The 18,871-nt window shown below is 39.3% G+C and overlaps 1 protein-coding gene and 2 non-coding genes across 3 annotated transcripts in view; 2 read left to right on the forward strand and 1 right to left on the reverse strand.

Moving 5' to 3' along the window:
* Positions 1-18,871, reverse strand: part of LOC140363256 (cilia- and flagella-associated protein 47-like) — a 47,560-nt gene that overhangs the window by 27,516 nt on the left and 1,173 nt on the right. Inside the window, exons 5-51 of the mRNA XM_072449723.1 lie at positions 18,734-18,818; positions 18,516-18,656; positions 18,283-18,449; positions 17,907-18,013; positions 17,611-17,840; positions 17,145-17,355; positions 16,834-17,062; positions 16,573-16,725; positions 16,316-16,499; positions 16,154-16,250; positions 15,805-16,021; positions 15,473-15,717; positions 14,676-14,806; positions 14,163-14,288; positions 13,931-14,062; positions 13,774-13,851; positions 13,469-13,616; positions 13,268-13,347; positions 12,999-13,197; positions 12,825-12,901; positions 12,521-12,734; positions 12,236-12,440; positions 11,733-11,850; positions 10,102-10,220; positions 9,945-10,045; positions 9,753-9,866; positions 9,462-9,687; positions 9,332-9,391; positions 9,118-9,255; positions 8,970-9,051; positions 8,801-8,890; positions 8,489-8,678; positions 8,318-8,415; positions 5,336-5,452; positions 5,140-5,274; positions 4,714-4,826; positions 3,989-4,136; positions 3,739-3,827; positions 3,577-3,657; positions 3,189-3,232; positions 2,975-3,114; positions 2,771-2,867; positions 2,466-2,686; positions 2,234-2,354; positions 2,001-2,128; positions 1,848-1,913; positions 1,627-1,770 (exon numbers count right to left, since the gene is read on the reverse strand). Coding sequence (XP_072305824.1) covers positions 1,627-1,770; positions 1,848-1,913; positions 2,001-2,128; positions 2,234-2,354; positions 2,466-2,686; positions 2,771-2,867; positions 2,975-3,114; positions 3,189-3,232; positions 3,577-3,657; positions 3,739-3,827; positions 3,989-4,136; positions 4,714-4,826; positions 5,140-5,274; positions 5,336-5,452; positions 8,318-8,415; positions 8,489-8,678; positions 8,801-8,890; positions 8,970-9,051; positions 9,118-9,255; positions 9,332-9,391; positions 9,462-9,687; positions 9,753-9,866; positions 9,945-10,045; positions 10,102-10,220; positions 11,733-11,850; positions 12,236-12,440; positions 12,521-12,734; positions 12,825-12,901; positions 12,999-13,197; positions 13,268-13,347; positions 13,469-13,616; positions 13,774-13,851; positions 13,931-14,062; positions 14,163-14,288; positions 14,676-14,806; positions 15,473-15,717; positions 15,805-16,021; positions 16,154-16,250; positions 16,316-16,499; positions 16,573-16,725; positions 16,834-17,062; positions 17,145-17,355; positions 17,611-17,840; positions 17,907-18,013; positions 18,283-18,449; positions 18,516-18,656; positions 18,734-18,818 — 6,436 coding nt within the window. The remainder of the gene's footprint in view (positions 1-1,626; positions 1,771-1,847; positions 1,914-2,000; positions 2,129-2,233; positions 2,355-2,465; positions 2,687-2,770; positions 2,868-2,974; positions 3,115-3,188; positions 3,233-3,576; positions 3,658-3,738; positions 3,828-3,988; positions 4,137-4,713; positions 4,827-5,139; positions 5,275-5,335; positions 5,453-8,317; positions 8,416-8,488; positions 8,679-8,800; positions 8,891-8,969; positions 9,052-9,117; positions 9,256-9,331; positions 9,392-9,461; positions 9,688-9,752; positions 9,867-9,944; positions 10,046-10,101; positions 10,221-11,732; positions 11,851-12,235; positions 12,441-12,520; positions 12,735-12,824; positions 12,902-12,998; positions 13,198-13,267; positions 13,348-13,468; positions 13,617-13,773; positions 13,852-13,930; positions 14,063-14,162; positions 14,289-14,675; positions 14,807-15,472; positions 15,718-15,804; positions 16,022-16,153; positions 16,251-16,315; positions 16,500-16,572; positions 16,726-16,833; positions 17,063-17,144; positions 17,356-17,610; positions 17,841-17,906; positions 18,014-18,282; positions 18,450-18,515; positions 18,657-18,733; positions 18,819-18,871) is intronic.
* trnag-gcc (transfer RNA glycine (anticodon GCC)) lies at positions 1,295-1,365 on the forward strand. The gene has a single exon. It is a non-coding gene; the product is annotated as a tRNA-Gly (tRNA).
* trnad-guc (transfer RNA aspartic acid (anticodon GUC)) lies at positions 18,092-18,163 on the forward strand. The gene has a single exon. It is a non-coding gene; the product is annotated as a tRNA-Asp (tRNA).

Below are 18,871 nucleotides of genomic sequence, written 5' to 3' on the forward strand. Positions count from 1 at the left end.
TTTTTCAATTTCCCCCCCGTCAATTTAAATGTCACTCTGTAGAGGGTACATTTAGTTTTTTTTCCACAATGAACAGGTCCAAGATTTAAAGTTTAACAACTGATTCAAATCTGACTCGTTTTGCTCAATCTGAGCAATATCAAATTTATCTGTAAAATTTCAAAATGTGTTGTTCAACTTTGCAGTTGTGTCGCACGTAGACCGTGAAAGACTTTAGATACCCCTCTTGACTAGAAGATGTACACAGATTTTGAGGCCAGTAGGCGAAACGAATTTTGTTTTCATGTTCAAATCAAGATGGCGGCTATATGGTTAGTCAGGGGGCGTGGCCACAATAATATTTTCTTTTTGTCCTCATGAGAGGAAAACGTGTCCCGAAATTTCGTAGCTCTACGACAGAGTTGACATCGCGACCTAGGGGCAATGTAGTTTGACTTTTGTCTGTGGCGCTGTCGCGCCATTTTTTAACGCACAGCATTATGCCAGGAGTGTTTTGAGTGTTTTTGGAGGACATGCAGCGCTTTGCTGCTGTTGTCAACAATGAGTGAATGAGCTTCAACTATTTTTGTCATAGCAGGAGTAAGTACCAATGACCCATGCCTTTGGCATGAGCGTTTTCACTCACTGGTTGTACCAGGGGCGATATGTTGACGCAGCGCTTAGCGCTGCTCTTGTCAACAATGAGTGAAAGGGCGAGTTGACCATTTTCTCATAGCAGGAGTGAGTATGCAAGGCTTTTTCACTGTTTTTTACCAGGGGAGACTGGGTGATCGCCACGGCAATCGCCACTGGTGACGGGGTACCAAACATGCAACAGCGCACGTTTGGTCGGACAGTTGTAGTCAGAGTCAGACCGAGAGGCCCTATGCCCTGCAGGGGCTCGGGCCTAATTAGTAGAGGCTTTAGTAAAGAGGAGGCTCTTGAGGCAGTTATGCAGCACACATGGGCATTGAAAATCATTGCGCCTGTTGCTGCCAGTTAATCGAGAACATGGTGATTTTGGTTTGTTGTATAATGTAGGTTCCTGATCACCATTTTCTAGTCTAAACTATTTTGATGAAACTTAATAGATAAAATTGAAAAACTAAAAATATATGATGATTTCGAGTAGAAAAACAAATGTATATGAGAAAGGGGAGCAGTAGGAATACAACCAAACAAATACAGTTGAAGCGTTTGAGGGGAAAGAAAGCCCAGCAATGTGTTTCTCTGGCATGTGCTGAGAGCGTAGACGCCTGACTGCTGGTGGAATGTTCCCTCTATAAGCCCCTCCCCTTTTTCTAATGAAATCAATGCATTGGTGGTTCAGTGGTAGAATTCTCGCCTGCCACGCGGGAGGCCCGGGTTCGATTCCCGGCCAATGCAAAATATTTAGTTTTCTACTAGTCTGTAGGTTAGTCAAACACCAGTATATATAACCTGACAATATTACAACCAGCAAAGCAAATATGACTTAATTATTGCCAAAGGCGCATGCTTTTGAAGCAGCAGTAGTAACAAAGTAGGAATATTAACAAAGTCTGAATTCTTACAAATTTGACAAATAAGGCAGGAAAAAAAAGGTAACTCTGAGTTTAAGAGAGAATGGAATACGGAAGAACTGAGATCTGAGGATTTGTACATTACCATGACAATGTGTTGTGTAGCTGGGTGAAAGGTCAATGGATAACAGGCTTTAGTGGCCGCTGCTACGTTGAAAACGTCTGGTCCAGAAAAGCCATATCCACAGACTGTAGCTTTCATCTTCAAATCCTTCTCACTGTCATTGTGCTGTAAGCAACAAGATGTCGTTATGAAAGCCTTGTGTGCATGCATACAGTCAAATGCTTTTCCTATGAAGGACTTACAAGTGGTATGTATTGCATTACTGAGTGGTGAGCCGGTGTGGTGAAGTCTAAATGTGCAGATTTTTCCTGTACACAAATATCACCCATAACCTTTACAGGAAGGAACAAGTGCATCATATTTCCCATATCATAACAAAGTGCTGACTATATTACCTGTGTTGTAACCATGGCTTCCAGCATGTAGACTCTTGTATCACACCATGATCTAAGGACCATCTTACATGTGAATGTTCCCACTGAGTGAGCTTGAAAGCATAGTGGGATCTCAACACACCTACAGTCTATGGAACATAGACGATACACCAAGAGATAAGAACGTAACGCTCCACACCTTAAGTTTAATTTGTCAGAACAATAATGTAAATGCAGAACGCATAGTAGTTTACCTGCAGGATTCTCCCATGGCATTTTGAGGCTTTCATTTACAGGGATAGTAACAGTTTTTGGTAATTTGAAGTACTGCGGTAAGGACACCTCCATGCTGTACATTATCCCATTTTCAGACTCCTTTAAAAAAAAAAAAAAAAAAAAAAAGAATACAGGGGAGAAACATTAAAGAGACAAACACCGACTACCAATAGTTAGTTAGTTAGTTATAACCAAGGTGAATATGCATACCCGTTGCTTTCCAAGTTTGTGCAGAGCTGTTGCTCTTCTCACACTACTACTGTGTAACGTGTGCGTCAGAGACCTCCTCCTGTGCTCTTCAGCACTCATTTTGTGTTGGCCCCATGTGGCCAGTGCTTGCTCCCAGGCCATATTAATTATGGGCAAACAGATAACTTCTCTGCACACATCACCTGCTTTGCATTGTAGGCTTAACACTGATACACATGTATCTTATATAAGAAAAAGTGAGAATGCATATCAATCAATGGACAGCATATTAGTATTTTGTCGTTGTATATCAGTGCAATGTTTACCAGCACTTGATTTTATGTGTTCACTTGGTTTTGCAGAAAGTGTCATAGGTTGAGGGAAATCCGGTACAGCCTTCACCATGTACACAATTTCTCCAACCTAAAAACAGACATACAACATAGATTTTCCAAAACGTTTGCAAAATGGTAAATAGGTTAAGACAAATATCTATGTTTATGTGCAATTAGACAAAAGGCCATAGCTACCTGTGGACACAGGAGCAGCACACAACAGTATCTGCTTCCAAGACTGAAAGGCAAGTAGTCTATGTTCAAAGAATGCTCTTGACCAGATTTCAGAAAAACACTGTTCACTGCACATAGGAACTCAGTGTCTTCCTCATTATCTGAACACATAAATTGAACAAATAAACAAACTATTTGAAGGATGACAGATATGCAGTCGTACATTCATACTTACTAGGATCTGACAATTTCCCCTCTGTCATCTTTTCCACTAGGGGACTTTTAAAGGGAGGAAAGGATGAAAACATTATTATTATTCATTTGAATGTAACACACTCATGAACCTGCTGGTGAAGAACCAGCAAAGCTCTCGTCATCATCTTCATCTGACAAGAAAGTGAAAAAATGTTTTAGCTTTGAAGATGTCTCAGGTGGTTAGAGATGCATACTAACCAGGCACCTTTAATGACAACTTAAAATATCTGATGTAGAACAAGATTAAATGCAACCAGACAGCAGCTTTACACACATACATACAAAGCTCATACAATTCTAATGGGGAAAATTAGTTTACTTTGTGCAAAATAAAGGGATTATATCACTATAAAAATGCATGCTGTTACTTAGGATTGCAGGTGGTGTGCTGACACTGGTATGGCTTCTCTGATTTCAAAGGATTGTTAGCAGAATCAACCAGTGTTACCCTGAAGAAAAAAAACATACATTTACTATAAGAGCATAAGATGTAAAAAAAAAAAAACCCGACAACATAGTCAAACACTTACTTGAAATTGCCATCACTTTTGAAAGGATTGGTAACTGTCAGTTGGATTGATTTAAGCTTGTAGCATGGAGAACTGCACTTGACAGTTTTCTGAACACAGGAATTCACACACGCGCACACACACACACACACACACAAAGAATTAAAAATGTCCACCATTATAACATTTTGTGCGCCAGTCCTGTGCCAATGACATGCAGCTTGTTATCTAGGAAACAGAAATTTTACCTCAATATTTACTTGGTACGTACCATGGGAGTAATGTGTGTTACACAAGTCTTCAGATGAAAAGCCAAGGTTCCATGTACTCCAAATTTTGAGCTGGAAACTAGAAGAAGGGCAGCCTCCTTTGGCCGCAGGAAGGCACAGGTGTACTGTATGGTCAGATCACTACTTTCTCTGCAAAACAAAACATGTACAAATCACAAATCCTAGTATCTTAGGAGTAGCATAATGCCAAAAAAGCTTTAAAGATAAAAAAGTTTATTTTTTATAACACCAAAAAATACAAACTGTTTTGGCTCCCATTTTTCATGAGCTGAATTTGTTTTATATACACAAAATGAGTATGTTCAATAACATGCACTGACCCGACCAAACAAACAATCAATCAATCAATCAATCAATCAATCAAACAAACAAACAAACCCATTTCACACAAATCTGTCTGAATCTGAAACCAATCAGAATCTGGTGCAACCACCATTTGTTTCACGCAGTGCCACATATTTCCTTCAGAGTTCATTGCCCATTGACGCAACTGCTGTTATGATTTTGGGCATTACAAAAATGAATTTAATTGAATGTTGGTCCACTCCTCTTCAATGGTAGTGCAAAGTTGCTGGATATTTATTTTAGTTTCATTATTTGTAAGGACAATCTTTGGCGATCTTTGGCGTTATAGGATAAAAAGATATTTGATATTACAAAAATTCACATGTTCTTGATCCAAAACCGGATAAAACGTTAAACATACTTAGCTGACAAAGTGAAAAACGACCCTTCAGGTAGAGAGAAGAGATGGGAATCCTCTCCCAACAGTAGTGCATTATATTTGATAGGCCTAGCTGTTGGAATTATCAGCTTGACCTGCAATTCACAAATAGACAATTTATATTCAAACAAAGTGGGGAATCAACACAATCATCTTTACAATTAAAAGCTCACAATTAAGAGTGTCAAATGTGTTAATCAGGCAAAATCTGACTGCAATTACTCTGCATAATTTGTATGTAATCTTGTTAGTGTATTTAGGAGTGTTCATAATCCCATGAATGTGCTTTTTGAGATTACAGATGCTGTTCCTCAATGTGCATTCATCTAACCTCAACTATAGTCATCGACAGAAGGCTATCATCATTTAACTGAATTCAAATCTAAATGCCTGTGTACTATTAGGTACCTGCTTTCTAATGGTGCTGTGTAGTTCTCCAGAAAGGGTAATGGTTTGTGTTGGCTGGTACTGAGGAAGTTTCTTATTCAGATGAACACACAGCATTAACAACTGCACAGGGTTGGGATCTGACAGGTCTGTAGGCTACACGTAGAAGCAAATGAGCAAGAACAAATTATGACTGTTGCATTGCACGTTTACTTACATAAATATCGATATTAAGGGCAAGGGAAGTTAACGCTTGCACCACTATAATGTTGTTATGAAGAATCTCCTCCATACTGGTGGGTTTAGTGTACATCCTCCTAAAATGACTGCAAATCTGGTGGGATACATGTACAATTTATTACTAGTAAATTCGAGAAGAACAACATAGATGTTTATAGGAGTAAATACATTACAAATTTTCTCGTTAGTTTTATGCCCCCATGTAATCTAGTACACCCCAAGATACTTTTTCAAATCTTTGCCAGTCTCATCTCATTACCGCAAATCCAGGGCCATCTCCTTCTCCTTCGTTATAGCCACTATTTTGTGCTAAAACAAGCATGTTCTGCGTTGGTGCTTTTGTCAATCCACTAATTTAGTTTTAGCCATGTTTTTCATTGTTTGGAGGACAGACCTACACATGCTTATTGTAGGGCAACATATAAGATAAATTAAAGCCGTGGCAGCGGCGATGATGGCTCTCGCCTCCCGCCTTCCCGCCTGTCCAGAAGCAGGAAAATAAAGAGGAGGAACTACAAAAATGGAGTTAGACTACAAAATGACCCGGGCTACAGAGTGGAAAATCCTAAATCCTACAATCTCCCTCCCTTTCTCTCCCCTTGTCTCTCCCTCTCGAGTTGTGGCAGAAAGAATAAAGTCAAAAGAAAAGTCTAAAGAATAAAGCCTAAAGAATAAAGTCTAAAGAATAATAATTCTAATGCGGCACGAGAGGAAATGTCCCATCAAAATAAAAGCGGAAGAGGAAGTGAAGGCATTCATTGCGCCTCTGCTGGCCAATTGTGAAAATACACAATATCTGCAATGCACTTTTCTCATGGCGTCTCGAGGAGAATATAGACCATGAGTTTCAAACAAATCAGACAATGTTGAGTTTTTCACACAATGGGTAGGGGGCGCTATAGAGTAAATTTGTTACATGGGTATTTATTTCCAATCAGACCATAAAAACGCATTAGTGAGTGACATATGAGCTCCATGGATCATTTCCATGACTTGTCCTTGAAAACACAAAAAAAAATTAAGCCTTTTTTGAGGGCGTGTTACGCGGAGACCGTAAAGTTATTTACCGTTATTTATTTATTTGTCTATGGGAGTTTTTATTTATTTATAGGAGATCTTCTACTGAAAGTGTTTTTCAGACTTCCTATAAGTGATCTGTTCTTCTGTATCTACCTTTGTATCTACCTGCGTTGCACCAATGAAATTTCCCCATGTGGGACAATAAAGGAATATCTTATCTTATCTAAAGAATATCAATATTCTTTTGAATATTTATTAAATTTCAATGTCTTTAGATGCAAAAGGTGTTGATTTGAGCTCGATAGGACGAAAAACCTAGGACAAGTATGATTTTGAAAAAAAAAAAAAAAACAAAAAAACACTTAGATTCAACATGGCTGACTTCCTGTTTATCATACAGCGATGCTGCCAGGTGCGTTTTACTCGTCAAAGGTAACTATCATTGTGCCAAGTTTCATGTGCCTAGGCTAAAGATTAAGAAAATCATGTTTTTTCGTTTTTGCTCTAGGCGGCGCTGTTGCGACAAGCGTTCTTGCAAGCTCCATTTTATTGGAGGTCGGGTCGAGCCGATCGCGTCAATGTCCCCATGTGGGACTTTTCATCGATGTTCAGGGGGTCAAAAATGCCCGAGTTGTGGCACAATGCTTAGGAATAATAAAAATAATAAGAAACCGAAGAAAAACAATAGCTCTTGCCATTTCATGGCTCGAGCTAATAATAATAATAATAAGAAACCATGGCAAGAACAAAGACTCGTCGCATTCCATTCCATGGAATAGCTCGAGCCAATAAGAAACCATGGCAAGAACAAAGACTCGTCGCATTTCATTCCATGGAAGGCTCGAGCCAATAAAGCTCATTCAAATGCATTTACTTTGTTTATTTGATATTTTAATGATCATGTTGCCGTGTTCAGCAACGCAAAGTGACAGTCGCAAACGATATAGGTTATAAGGGCAATCGCTAATAGTTTTCTTCTGAGATTTTTGTCTTGTACGCCCTCCTGGTTGGCAGAAAGCGAGTGCGTTGGATTTTATGGCTGACATTTCTGTTGATTTTGTTTTATATAATAGAGCATGATCTACACTTTATCTCTGGAACTGTGCCAAAAAAAGCTAGGAAGAAAAACTTACAAGTGAGCAGATAAACCGGCCACTTATGACACAACTCCACATTATACTTATCCATTGCCAGAGCCCCGACAACTATTATTGTAAGCAAACCTACAACAGGCTTTAGCATGTGACCGTGGAACTATGCGGACATGTTCTGTTGAACAATCAGACTCGGACATAACCTGCTAGTTTTATGTGAAATGGAGCAGAGACTGCTGCCACTGGCATTAGAGGAGAGCCGCAGCTTCTTCAGAGTTTCAAACTTTTATTACGCCTGATTTCCACTGTATAACGCTGTTATGTTTGTGTATTGTGTAAACTTCCCTGAAACGTTTTAAACCTTTTACCCAAGTCCCCATTGTCTTTACTCACAACCACAATCAAGAAAATTTAAGATAGTGATCTTAAATTTGATGATTTGACTGTTTATTAGCTCCACTGGTAGCATTGCTCCGTTCGTGCTGTTATTTTCTGCCTAGTCCCTACCGCGGACCACAGTCGCACGCGACGTCATTGTGATCTCTTGTATTCAATAATGTTAACTATTGGTAATAAAAGAGTACTTTAACAGTAGCGCAGTACCACAACGCGTTACATTTTCCAGGGCAGAAACGAGGCAAGTTAACGAGTTCATTTTAAAAGTTACACTACCAAACTGCATATCACACATACATACACAGACACAAACGCCCAGCTAATCTTTTTCCGGACTAACAGCACACCTATCACATTGCCAGTGCCACTGGAAGACATTAACAGCTATCCCTAAATGTTTCAAAGTAAACCAAAAAAATGCTTTAAATTAACAGTTGAGACACACTGACCAGGTAAGGGCAGTATGCAGCAAGCAGAGCTGCTAGCACAAGCCCATCTGTAAAGTCCAAATCAAAATTTACAATCCAGCGAGCTGGTGGAGTTGCATCTAAAAAAGAGATAGAACAATAATTTACTGCAGAACACTTTCAAATGCAAACGTGTGATTGAATATTCTATACCAGCAGTCCAGACTGTCTTCCTCATGCTTTCATAATGCATATTAAGCCATGAAAGTAACTGGAGTTCAAAGAGAGAGTAGATGTTGCTGGCTGTTGCTGGCTGTAAGCAGGAGGGTGCCACTTCACCAGTGCTTGGGTCTTTTGAATTGCATGTCAAATCTTTGCATGACACACGGCATAAGATAAACACCTAAGATACAAGAATAAAATGTGGACATGCTTTTATATTTTCAGTCAGCTAGTGTGCAGTTTTTATCTATAATAACAACCTGTATCATCTTGAAATATGAACAAACACAAAGGCAGTTTAACCTTATAAATCTGTAGCAGCAAATCCATCCATGAACGTTTGCTCATCGACTCATAGTTAATACTGCTGTAGTCACGATTTGCAGACGCTTCCTGGGCACACAAAGACACAAGTCAATAAGGAGGCATATGAACTAGTTGTGTGTTACTTCAAAATGGGGTTGTGCTGTACCTGCGAAGAGCACCAGTACATAAATTCCCTCTTGTCCAACAAGTACTCTGGTCTGATGTAAGAGAGGCAGGCTCCCTGTACACTAAATACAGAGCATATTTGTGCTAAAAGCATTTATGAACAAAGATACTTTCCTACAATAATTTACTTGAGAAATTCCAGTATGGCTTTGTATAGTTGTATAAACTGAAGTGTACGCTTCTTCAAATCATCTGAAATGGACTGGATGTGAGGAATACCAGGAACTTCTTTTCCAGTTAGATGGATAAGCATATCCACAACAGACCTAAGCAGAACAGCAATTTATAGTTGTAGAGTAAGACTTGCACAGACAAAAAAATCAATATAGAATACACACAAACCTGAAGCCCTTATTTGGAGCTTTTCGATTGCCATTATTTGTTTGAATTTTTGACTCAACTCTTATGAATAATACAAAGAAGTTACTATGTTGTATTTGATTGCAGATGCATTACTAAATGGTGGGCTTACCTTCTGACATTTAAGGGAACAGATATAGGGTATGGCCCATTAGCCCAGCCAAACAGACTAAACCACTTCTCCACTGCAACTAACACACTCTGGTGAAAGTGGCCCAGCTCTGAGTTGGAGGTATAAAACTCTGGAACACCACAGTTTGTCGGAGTTCCTTTGCTATATGAAGATCCTTCTTCACTGCTACTATGATAACTGGTACCAATACTCTCAGGAAAAGAGTCTGGCAGATAAAAATATAAAAATGTGAACAGTAAATAAAAAACATATATTAGATATTAGTGTTACCTGCATCAGATAGCTTTTTTAAGGAACCGGAAAGACCAAAGGTTGAGGCAGAAGAAAAAGATCCTACACTTGGTAGGTGGAAATTTTGAAGTATGGCCTCGACAGCTGTCGCACCTATACATGCACACCAGTGTCATCTTTTGTTAAGATTATGAATTTATATCTCGTGAGGCTATGTAAGGTCTGTATTACCTTTTTTGAGAACAATTTGTTGTTCAGAGCGATGCAATGCCACATATGGCCAAACTGTCAACAGACAATTGTCTGCCACAGCCCATACCTTAACCTGGAACCTAAAAAGAATAAATGTGTTATTATTTGGAGGTTACCTGAAGACATCAATTCTTACCTGTTTAGGAAGTGGTCTTGGAAGATAATGGTTGAACTTAAGGTCAGAGGAGTGTCAGAGCAGAAGCATACATTACAGATGAGGGAGGCTGTGTCTTTTTCAGTTATCCCTGTTGAGTTCTTAGATTTGAAAGAAAATAATATTTTTTTTCATTAGCATAAGTCTCAAATTAGGGATGGGCGATATATCAGTTACCATATCTGTATAATTTCCTCTTACTATTCCCCCCAGATTAGGCAAAACTGGGAGTAAAACATCGTCCACATCGTTTCAGGACCGGACAGGAAAGATCTACCACCTAAAGAACTATGCCAACTGCAATACATGTTACGTGGTCTATAAACTGGAATGTGAGTGTGGCTGTTTTTATATTGGCAGAACAAAAAGGAGACTCAAAGACAGACTTTCAGAACACAAACGTGCCATATAGAAAAGTGACCCCCAGTAACCCATGGCCGTCCACTTCCAATTTGCTAGCCACACAAATATTAACAAATTAAGAGTAATGATTATTGAATTTGTTCCAAAACCTGTGCGAGGAGGAGATAGTCCCTCCCTATTAAAGGAGGCCTACACACCTGTTGGCTTGATTGCACCCTGAGGAAGGCCACGTTAAGGCTGAAACGTGTTGGTGCGTATTCTAAACTTAAAGCCATGTTGCAATTAAGGCATTTTAATTATTTTTTCCAAAACAGAGTGCCTTGGTTTTTTGTCTGTGGGAATACTTGACTTATATATTTTTCGCCACAATTTATACCCGCATAGACAACCGTTTCTTTTTCCTTGCATGCTTTGCATAGATGTTGAGACTTCCGGTTCTGGAGTACCGTAAACGTTCTTCTTGACGTTCATCTGAGTCTCTCGTGTCCAGTCTTCTTTATACACCGTGCACCACAATAAATCGCTTCGAGGTCATTGAGCACAACCAGAAATAATCCATATATTAAAGGTTGAATGGACTTATTTCCTTGTGACGTGGACTGCCGATTAGTCCTGCCACGTATCAATCATAAAACGCACTTACCGCTCACCTGCAGCCGCGTGCAGCTTGTCCCCACGTTTCCGCGTGTCTAAGCGCATTAATCTATCATAATATAGTTCCCTCAGTGTACGGGACAAAATGACGAGCTGGCTCAGAAGAAGACGGAAATCTACGGTCGCATTAATAAACAAACGCACGTGTGTATTGTATCTGTCCGCACGGGGGAGTGCGCATGCGCTCTTCCGCCTGCGTTTCTCAAATCATCAAAAAATCATCCATTGCGCCTTTAAGCGCATCAGATCATAAAGCGCACTGATGGTTTTTGAGGAAATTATTTTAAGTGCGCCTTATAGTGCAGAAAGTACGATAAGAATATGGCTGTATGTTTTCATAAATAAATGACAAAAAAAATGAATTTGTTGGAAATTAAAATACATTATTGGGCCTTGCTTTGGATTTAAAAATCCAAATATCAGTATCGACAACAGCAGCAAGCCAAATATCAACTATTGTATTGGCTAAGAAAATAAATAAAATTTAAAAAACTCAATATCGGCCCATCCCTTCCACAGATTTAATTTAGGTCAACAGGACAACAGCTGTGGCAGTTTTTGTCATTTTATCTGTTTTAGCTTAATTGTTTTAATACCTTATTCTGGACTTGTGCAGGAATTTGTGTTCCTTGAGGAAAAGTCAATGAGAGGGCATGCTGCTTTCTTCCATTCTCCTGCTCTACATCCCCAACTTCAGCTGTAATGTGTGTGCCACTGAGGGGGGGGAAATGCACAATTTAACAATAATTTTGTCAATTGACAAATATTGTATTCAAATGGGTAGAAGAATATACAAAATATTTTCATTAAAAAGAACATCGTGTTTGTTTTTGGAAGTAAGTTCAACAATTGCATTCATGGAGTGTAAAAGCAAAAGATTGAAGTCATGTACCATGCTAATGTTCAGACAAAGATGAAAAACAATATACATAATGTTTGACAGCTCATGTTACAAAGTAACTCCATTCTGGCCTGTCACATCCTTGACATAAAACCTATCTGTAATTTCCTGTTGCTTTCCTTGAGGACAACAGAACACTGCATTTGTCTCTTGAACTTCTTGTCATGTTTGAAAAAACAAAGAACAAAGTGGACCAACCTTGTGTATCCTGTGGCCACAACAGTGAGTGTTACTGTCATGTTGCACCCCAGAGGCACTGGGGTGAGCAGGAGCTGAGGAGGGTGCACAGTGATGTGAGGGAGAGGGTGCACAGTAACAGAGAGCTCTCTGTACCTCTCTTCATGGTCTCTGATCGCACCCTGTCTCTTGTCTCCCAGGTAAAGAGGAAGGGTCAGATTTGCCACTGCACCAGGGACAAAGAACATTTTAAGACTTGACATAATGGATTTAATTTGATATAAAAAGCATGATTTGATGTCTGACCTCTTTGAAATCTCGCAGATCTAATCCTGACTTCCACACTAGTGGACTGGCCAGGCTTGAGTCTTCCCGAAGATGGAGAGACAGTGCACACTGACTCTTCTCCATCAATCATACACAATCCAGCAGCAAAACAGTCAAACCACCAACTTATCTCTAGCTGCACTGACGATTTCCAGCTGATATTTTCACCCATTTCAGCTTTCAGCTCAACTGTCTGTTTGGAGAAAAGTTGATTAAATGTGGTAAAAGGAAAAAGAAACATAGTATATAAACTTGATATTTTGAAATATTGTAGCCAATGTACCTTTGAGCAGATTTTGGGCATAGAAGTCATATCAAAAAGTAAACTGTCTGGAGACATATGTATTGGAGGCTGTACCACTGTAGAAATCATGAGTGAAATTAAATATTGTATCTTTTTGTCTTCTTGGGCAAAGCCATACTAATCCAGGTGAATACATTCCATGAATGACCTCACCTGTGGCCTCTATGCATCTGGAACCTGTTACTATGGAAACTGACAAAGGTACAGCCTGGATGGTTGCTTTGGTGCTGCCAGATGTCAAAGTGCATGAGGTGGAGAAAGTGGACGGGGAAGGAGGGAGGGAAAATTTAAGGGTACTAGAAACTACCATTCCATTGACCGTCATTGGAATCTCAAAATCATAGCTGGCCACCTACAGATAAAAACAGCCAAATTAAAAGGTGCATTTCACATAGATCATAGAACATGATTTAATAACTCACTTGAGTGGGACAGAAGACAAGGAAGCAGTTGACATTTTGATTACGCTGTAGTTCCACAACACTCACTCCAGGCTCCGACACTTAGAAGCACATTTAACAGTCTCTGATTATATATGAACTACAGTCTTGATATACATTTTATAATCAAGCTTTGCATAACAGAATTTTTTCTGTGCTCCGATGGATGTATATTAACTATACCTGCTAAAAGCTCTGTTGATTGGACAGAAAAATCTATATAATCGAACAAGTCAAAGGTGACCCTGGCTGGAGCTGATGAGTGGTTTGTAAGAGTAAAGGGCACACTTCTCCGGGAACCAAGATAGACCCCAAAAAGCTGGAAACTGGACTGAAAAAGTACCAAATGCAAAATATAAGCTTTTCAACACTTATTTTCTTAGTGGTATGTACATTTTTCAACTAACTAGTGAAAAAAGGGTGAAAAAGCAAATGAGCAGGGTATTTCCAGTGACCATTATAAAAATAAATAGAATTTAAAAACATACTCTGGTTATCTCTACATTTGGAGGCTCCACTGATCCGCCCACTCTGAGCTCAATGGACTTCAAGCATTTCAGAGCTATCTGTACAGAACACTTTGAACATCAGTGCATATAATCGTCTTGATTAAACAAAACAAAAAAATGACGCGTTTTTTCTGACCTCAACTGTGGCGTCAAATCTAATGACGGAATCTGGGTTGAAGTGAATGCTGAGAACAGCCTGTCCACCTCTCTGCACCATTCCTTCAGCTGGGCTCACCACCATGCCTGGCAAAGGGCAGACATCCTTCACCTGCTCCAAAGTAAACAAAGGGACATACAATACTATTTTGACTTCTAGGTCAATGTGTAAACATTGTACATTGATTTACCAACAATACAAAACACAGCACCTGATAGAATGCGTGGTTGGCTCCAGTGTTACACAGCACTGCCGTTCTGACAGAGGTCAGATTTAAGGGGACTGACTCAAATGTCACTCGTTTCTTGTCTATCAGCTTAACAGTGGTGCATCCAACCTGAGAAATTAGTAAAAAAATGCTTGTTTGGGGATATGCAATACCCAAACTCTGACAATTGTAATTCTTCTAAGTTTTATTCAAAAGATAATACATGAATGGTTTGGGTCCACTGAGGTTGCCGTCAGAAGAAAAATCAATACCTGGCACTCTAATAAATGTGGGCTGGTATGATTGAACATATAGGAAAATAGAACTTTGCAAAAGTGAAATCTGGTGTTGACATTTCATCACATTTACTTTAGTGGTCTGCTAAATATATATCTATATCTATTTATGTATGTGTTTATTTTATATTTAAATCGTATTAGTTGTGTACTATTATGGTACATAAAATATACAGAATGTTTTTTTTATCACCACATCTGAATGGGGCTCTAAACGTACCTTGGCCTCACAGTGCAAATGCTGTGTGTTTCCTTCACAGACACTCAGGTCAAAGTCTCCTTCTATAGGAGAAGAGAAGGAGGCATGCCATACCACTTCACAGTCTAGTTCTTTGTATGCATCAACAACACCTGAGCAAAAGAAGAGGATTCATAAACCAAGTGAAATTAACATTTGGTGGATTTAGGGCTATTATTGGTCAGCCGCAAGTGAAATGACAAGCTAAAGGCTAATATAGGCAACAAGGTCGCCTGAAGTTTGAAGTGTACATATATCTATTTATCAAGCTGTAACAGCTTTTTGTTTGCGCAAGTTAAAAGTGCATATGTTAGACTATCCAGTTCACTAAAACAAGATTCTATATACGATTTTATTGAATGTTTTTTGCCAATTTGGCAAACCCCATGTTTTTCCCAGTTTGACAATTTGGGAGAAATTTTTACTTGGTTAGACATGGGCAGCAGATAAGTAGAGGTTACCATAGCAACCATATTAGAAAAAAGGACCAAATCCTTATTATTATTAGACAATAGCCAAGATTTGACCAATGATATGTCCTAATGACACCTTTATTTAGTTAAATGAATGTGTAAATTGCCAGATAATGTTTATTTTTAAAAATGTGGGGGGAAAACGCAACACTAAAAACTTACAGAAAAATACATTTATGCTTTTTCAATACTATACTGGTTTAAAAATATATTCTTACATGGATCAAAATGTGTTACAGCCCCTTTAAGTCACAGAAAATATGCGCAATTGTTGGTGTAATGTTTTGTTAAAATAGATAGTAAAACCTGTAGCTGGTCGAATTGAAAACTGAGTCCCACTGTCTGTGATGACCGGTTTCCATGTGAACTCAGCTGGATGGTTCCTGTGGTTTTTAAGGGTCACTGAGCTCCTGTAGCCTGAGCAAGCAAGCAATGTTGAAATAGGGTGAAGCACAAGCTGACCAGTGGACAGCTCCAAATCAACAGGGACAACCTCAGCCTGGACCAGGATCTGACCAGGATGCTTTTGGTTTACAATGTAAGGCACAGTTCTGCAAATGAGACAACAGCATGTTATTTATAAAGTACATATTGTTATGAATGCAATTTTTGCTATGACTGCCATTTCATTCACACACCGATAAAATTCTCCCAACTCAGTGCTTTGAAATTTCATGGTTAGTGCTGCTTGTGAGTGAGGTGGGAGAACATAAGAGACAGGGGAGGAGCCTTGGAGCTCAGGACAGTCCACTTCGAGTTGGATCCAGATGTGTACTGATAGATGATTGATCATCTCCAGGTTCTGAGAACACACTGACCTCACACACACCTCTCCAAAGTCCACTGATAGTGGTCCTGAGGAGAATTAAGTGAGTGAAACTAAAAAAGGCTCTCCATAATTAAATACATACATTAAACCATTAAGAATGAAAATACGTTTATTTCGATATCATATGTGGTATTACAAATAGATGAATCATTTCTAACCAATAATAACTTGGTATAACTCCTGGACGTTAAGGGTCCTGTTACATTCTGCCACCTCCTGGCTTGTAGATGGCACTGCATTTATTGACCCTGAAACCTACAAATAACAATACAAAAAGATTTAATAACTCATTAGCTTTGACGTAATGGTGAAATACTCACCTCTTTGGTGATTTTGTATTTTATAGGTGTGATGTTGCTTCTGCCGTTCCAATTATTCTGGGACCATGACTTTATAAAGGAAGTGCTTCTTTGGTCAAGGTCTTTGCAAAGAAGTTTAGGAGGGACAAGACCTTGGGACGGCTCAATCCCAATATCCACATTGTTCTCTGTCTTTTCTTGCTGTCTATTGTCCGAGAACACAAAGTTAATGAGTACTTTCACACTAGTAAAGTAAATCTCAGTATGAATGAACATACTTCTGCTGAAGTTTTTGTTGTCGTCTTTGTCTACGCTGACAAAGTAAATCAGAATACATTTGCAGGTTTTTATTTATTTTTTCCTCTTCCTGCTGAGTAAAGGCATAGCTGGTATCAACATAACAGTGGCGGGATACATCGGTGAAGATGGTCCTAAAATGAATTGATAAGTAGGAGGTCTGGAGTAAATATAAAAGACAGACACACAGACAGGTTCCCTTTGACAGACATGTCAAAGAGCATTAAACATTATAACTTTACCTGAAATCTGTGTGTGGTGTGGGAGGCTTCAGACTTTGGGCTCTGTCGTTTGGGAAAGCCACAAACTCTTGATTTCCACTGATCACAGTCTTTTTTCTACGATGTTTGTGCAGCTTTGTCTTGTCAGCACTGAGGACAACAGCTGGCACCAGCTCACGACAGCGTGAAATGTCACTTAATCGCACATAAGGTTGCAGCCCTGTTGGGTTGGTGACTAATGGAGTAATGCCTAATATACAAAACAATGACACTTCCTTATGAATAACATAAATAATATAAAAACGTGTCTGTGTGAGTGGTTTTCTTTTTACCAGGATTTAGTTGGGGTACAGGATGTGTAGTCCTGCTGCAACAGACTGCTGACAGGTGCAGGACAATGGTATGAAAGGTGCGAAGCTGGAGTCCTTCAAACTCGTCATTGTGGTTAGAACCTCTCTGCTGCCTGACCTGACCGAGGACATCTATTTTTTGAAGCACCTGGAAAGTCCCTTGTTGTCTTGGACTGAAGGAAATAACTATATTCTGAAAAGTTTCAGCAAGTACAACAGAGGATTACAGAAGAATCTTAAGACAAATTTATATATGGAAACATTCTTCGAAAAACACATGGATTAGTTATTCTGCAGCATAAAAGTGCTTATATTGCATCGAAATACATTGAAATCACAACCTTATCAAAATGCCCTACCTTGGAATTATTACTTCAAATTTATATACATATTTTTTAGAGGAATTGCTGATAACCCAGAAAATATTTTAGTAATATAATTAATGTACCTTGCATTGTCCAGGGGCTATGGTCCCAGCAGAAGGCTTAGCGCTAAAATGTGGCAATTTTTTTAATCTAAAATGTACAGGAAGCTGAGGGCAAAGGTTCTGCAGGACACACAACAAATCCACACACTCTCCAGTGACACACGGGAGAAAGTTTAACTTTTGTGAAGGACTCGGAACAAGAGACACAGGAACCCCAGAGCCTGTAACTGCTAGCTCCACACCAGTGCTGCCTGGAAAACAAAAGAAGGATTTTTGTTTTTATATAAACCATCTGTTTTGTAATATATTGCTAGTACCATTATGGTGAGTGAACCCGTGTTTGCTGCCCACAGACTCAAACAACAGGAAAAGGCTGAAATCTTGTCGTCTGGATGAAGAAGAGCAGTCTTTTTCACTGTCTGACCTGAAATGACACACGCTCATGCTCTAAGGATAACAAAAAGATATAAAAGCTAGGCCACGCCCATTTTTGCATATGTGCTCCTCGTTAGTATAGTGGTAAGTATCCCCGCCTGTCACGCGGGAGACCGGGGTTCGATTCCCCGACGGGGAGTAGCACTACCTTTTTCCCCACAAATGATTGTAAACTTCCTTGTAGGTACACAAGGAGTGATGTATATATTGTGCAAAACAAAGCTAACCAATATTTACTGAATTTAAAAATAAATATACCTTTTACATCCTGGGCTGAAGCATAATGTTAGAGTGGTTTGATCATAAGCTTCCAGCCGACCATGTGTTGGAAAACACTCGAAGACATCCGGAGAATACAGGCTGCATTTCTGCATTTTTTCCAGCAGGGTGGTGTCTAGGGTGGTGCTCCTCTGAAGGTCTGTGCCCTGATAGGAAATCAAATTTAGTATGTTCTATAATTTTCCAATGTAGGTTAAATTTTGTTGACTCACCATCTCTGTCCCTGGTGCGGAGGCCTGTAGCACACAGACCCAGTCACAAGCCTGTGGTGCATTGTTCCTCAGAACTACACTCTCTACACAAGATGTTCCAAAGTAGGCCGGTCCGAACCATAGGCAGGGCAGAGGAACCCCCTGTTTGAAAATTACAGTCTATCAGTTTGAGTGGTGTAATCATTTCCACAGAATTATAAGAGCCCTAATATAACCACCTGCAGGTCATATATCTCCAGTCGGTGGTCCACCACTTTAGCTCTAATATTAAGAATGCCAGGTGCATAATTCTGGAGTTCCACACTAAAAAACAGAGTAAGAAAGGTACATAAAAATAATTTCATAATAGCAGTAAG

This window comes from Eucyclogobius newberryi, unplaced genomic scaffold (assembly GCF_026437365.1).
Source record: "Eucyclogobius newberryi isolate DKJ021-1_F unplaced genomic scaffold, fEucNew1.0.hap1 SCAF_1, whole genome shotgun sequence".
NCBI lineage: Eukaryota > Metazoa > Chordata > Actinopteri > Gobiiformes > Gobiidae > Eucyclogobius > Eucyclogobius newberryi.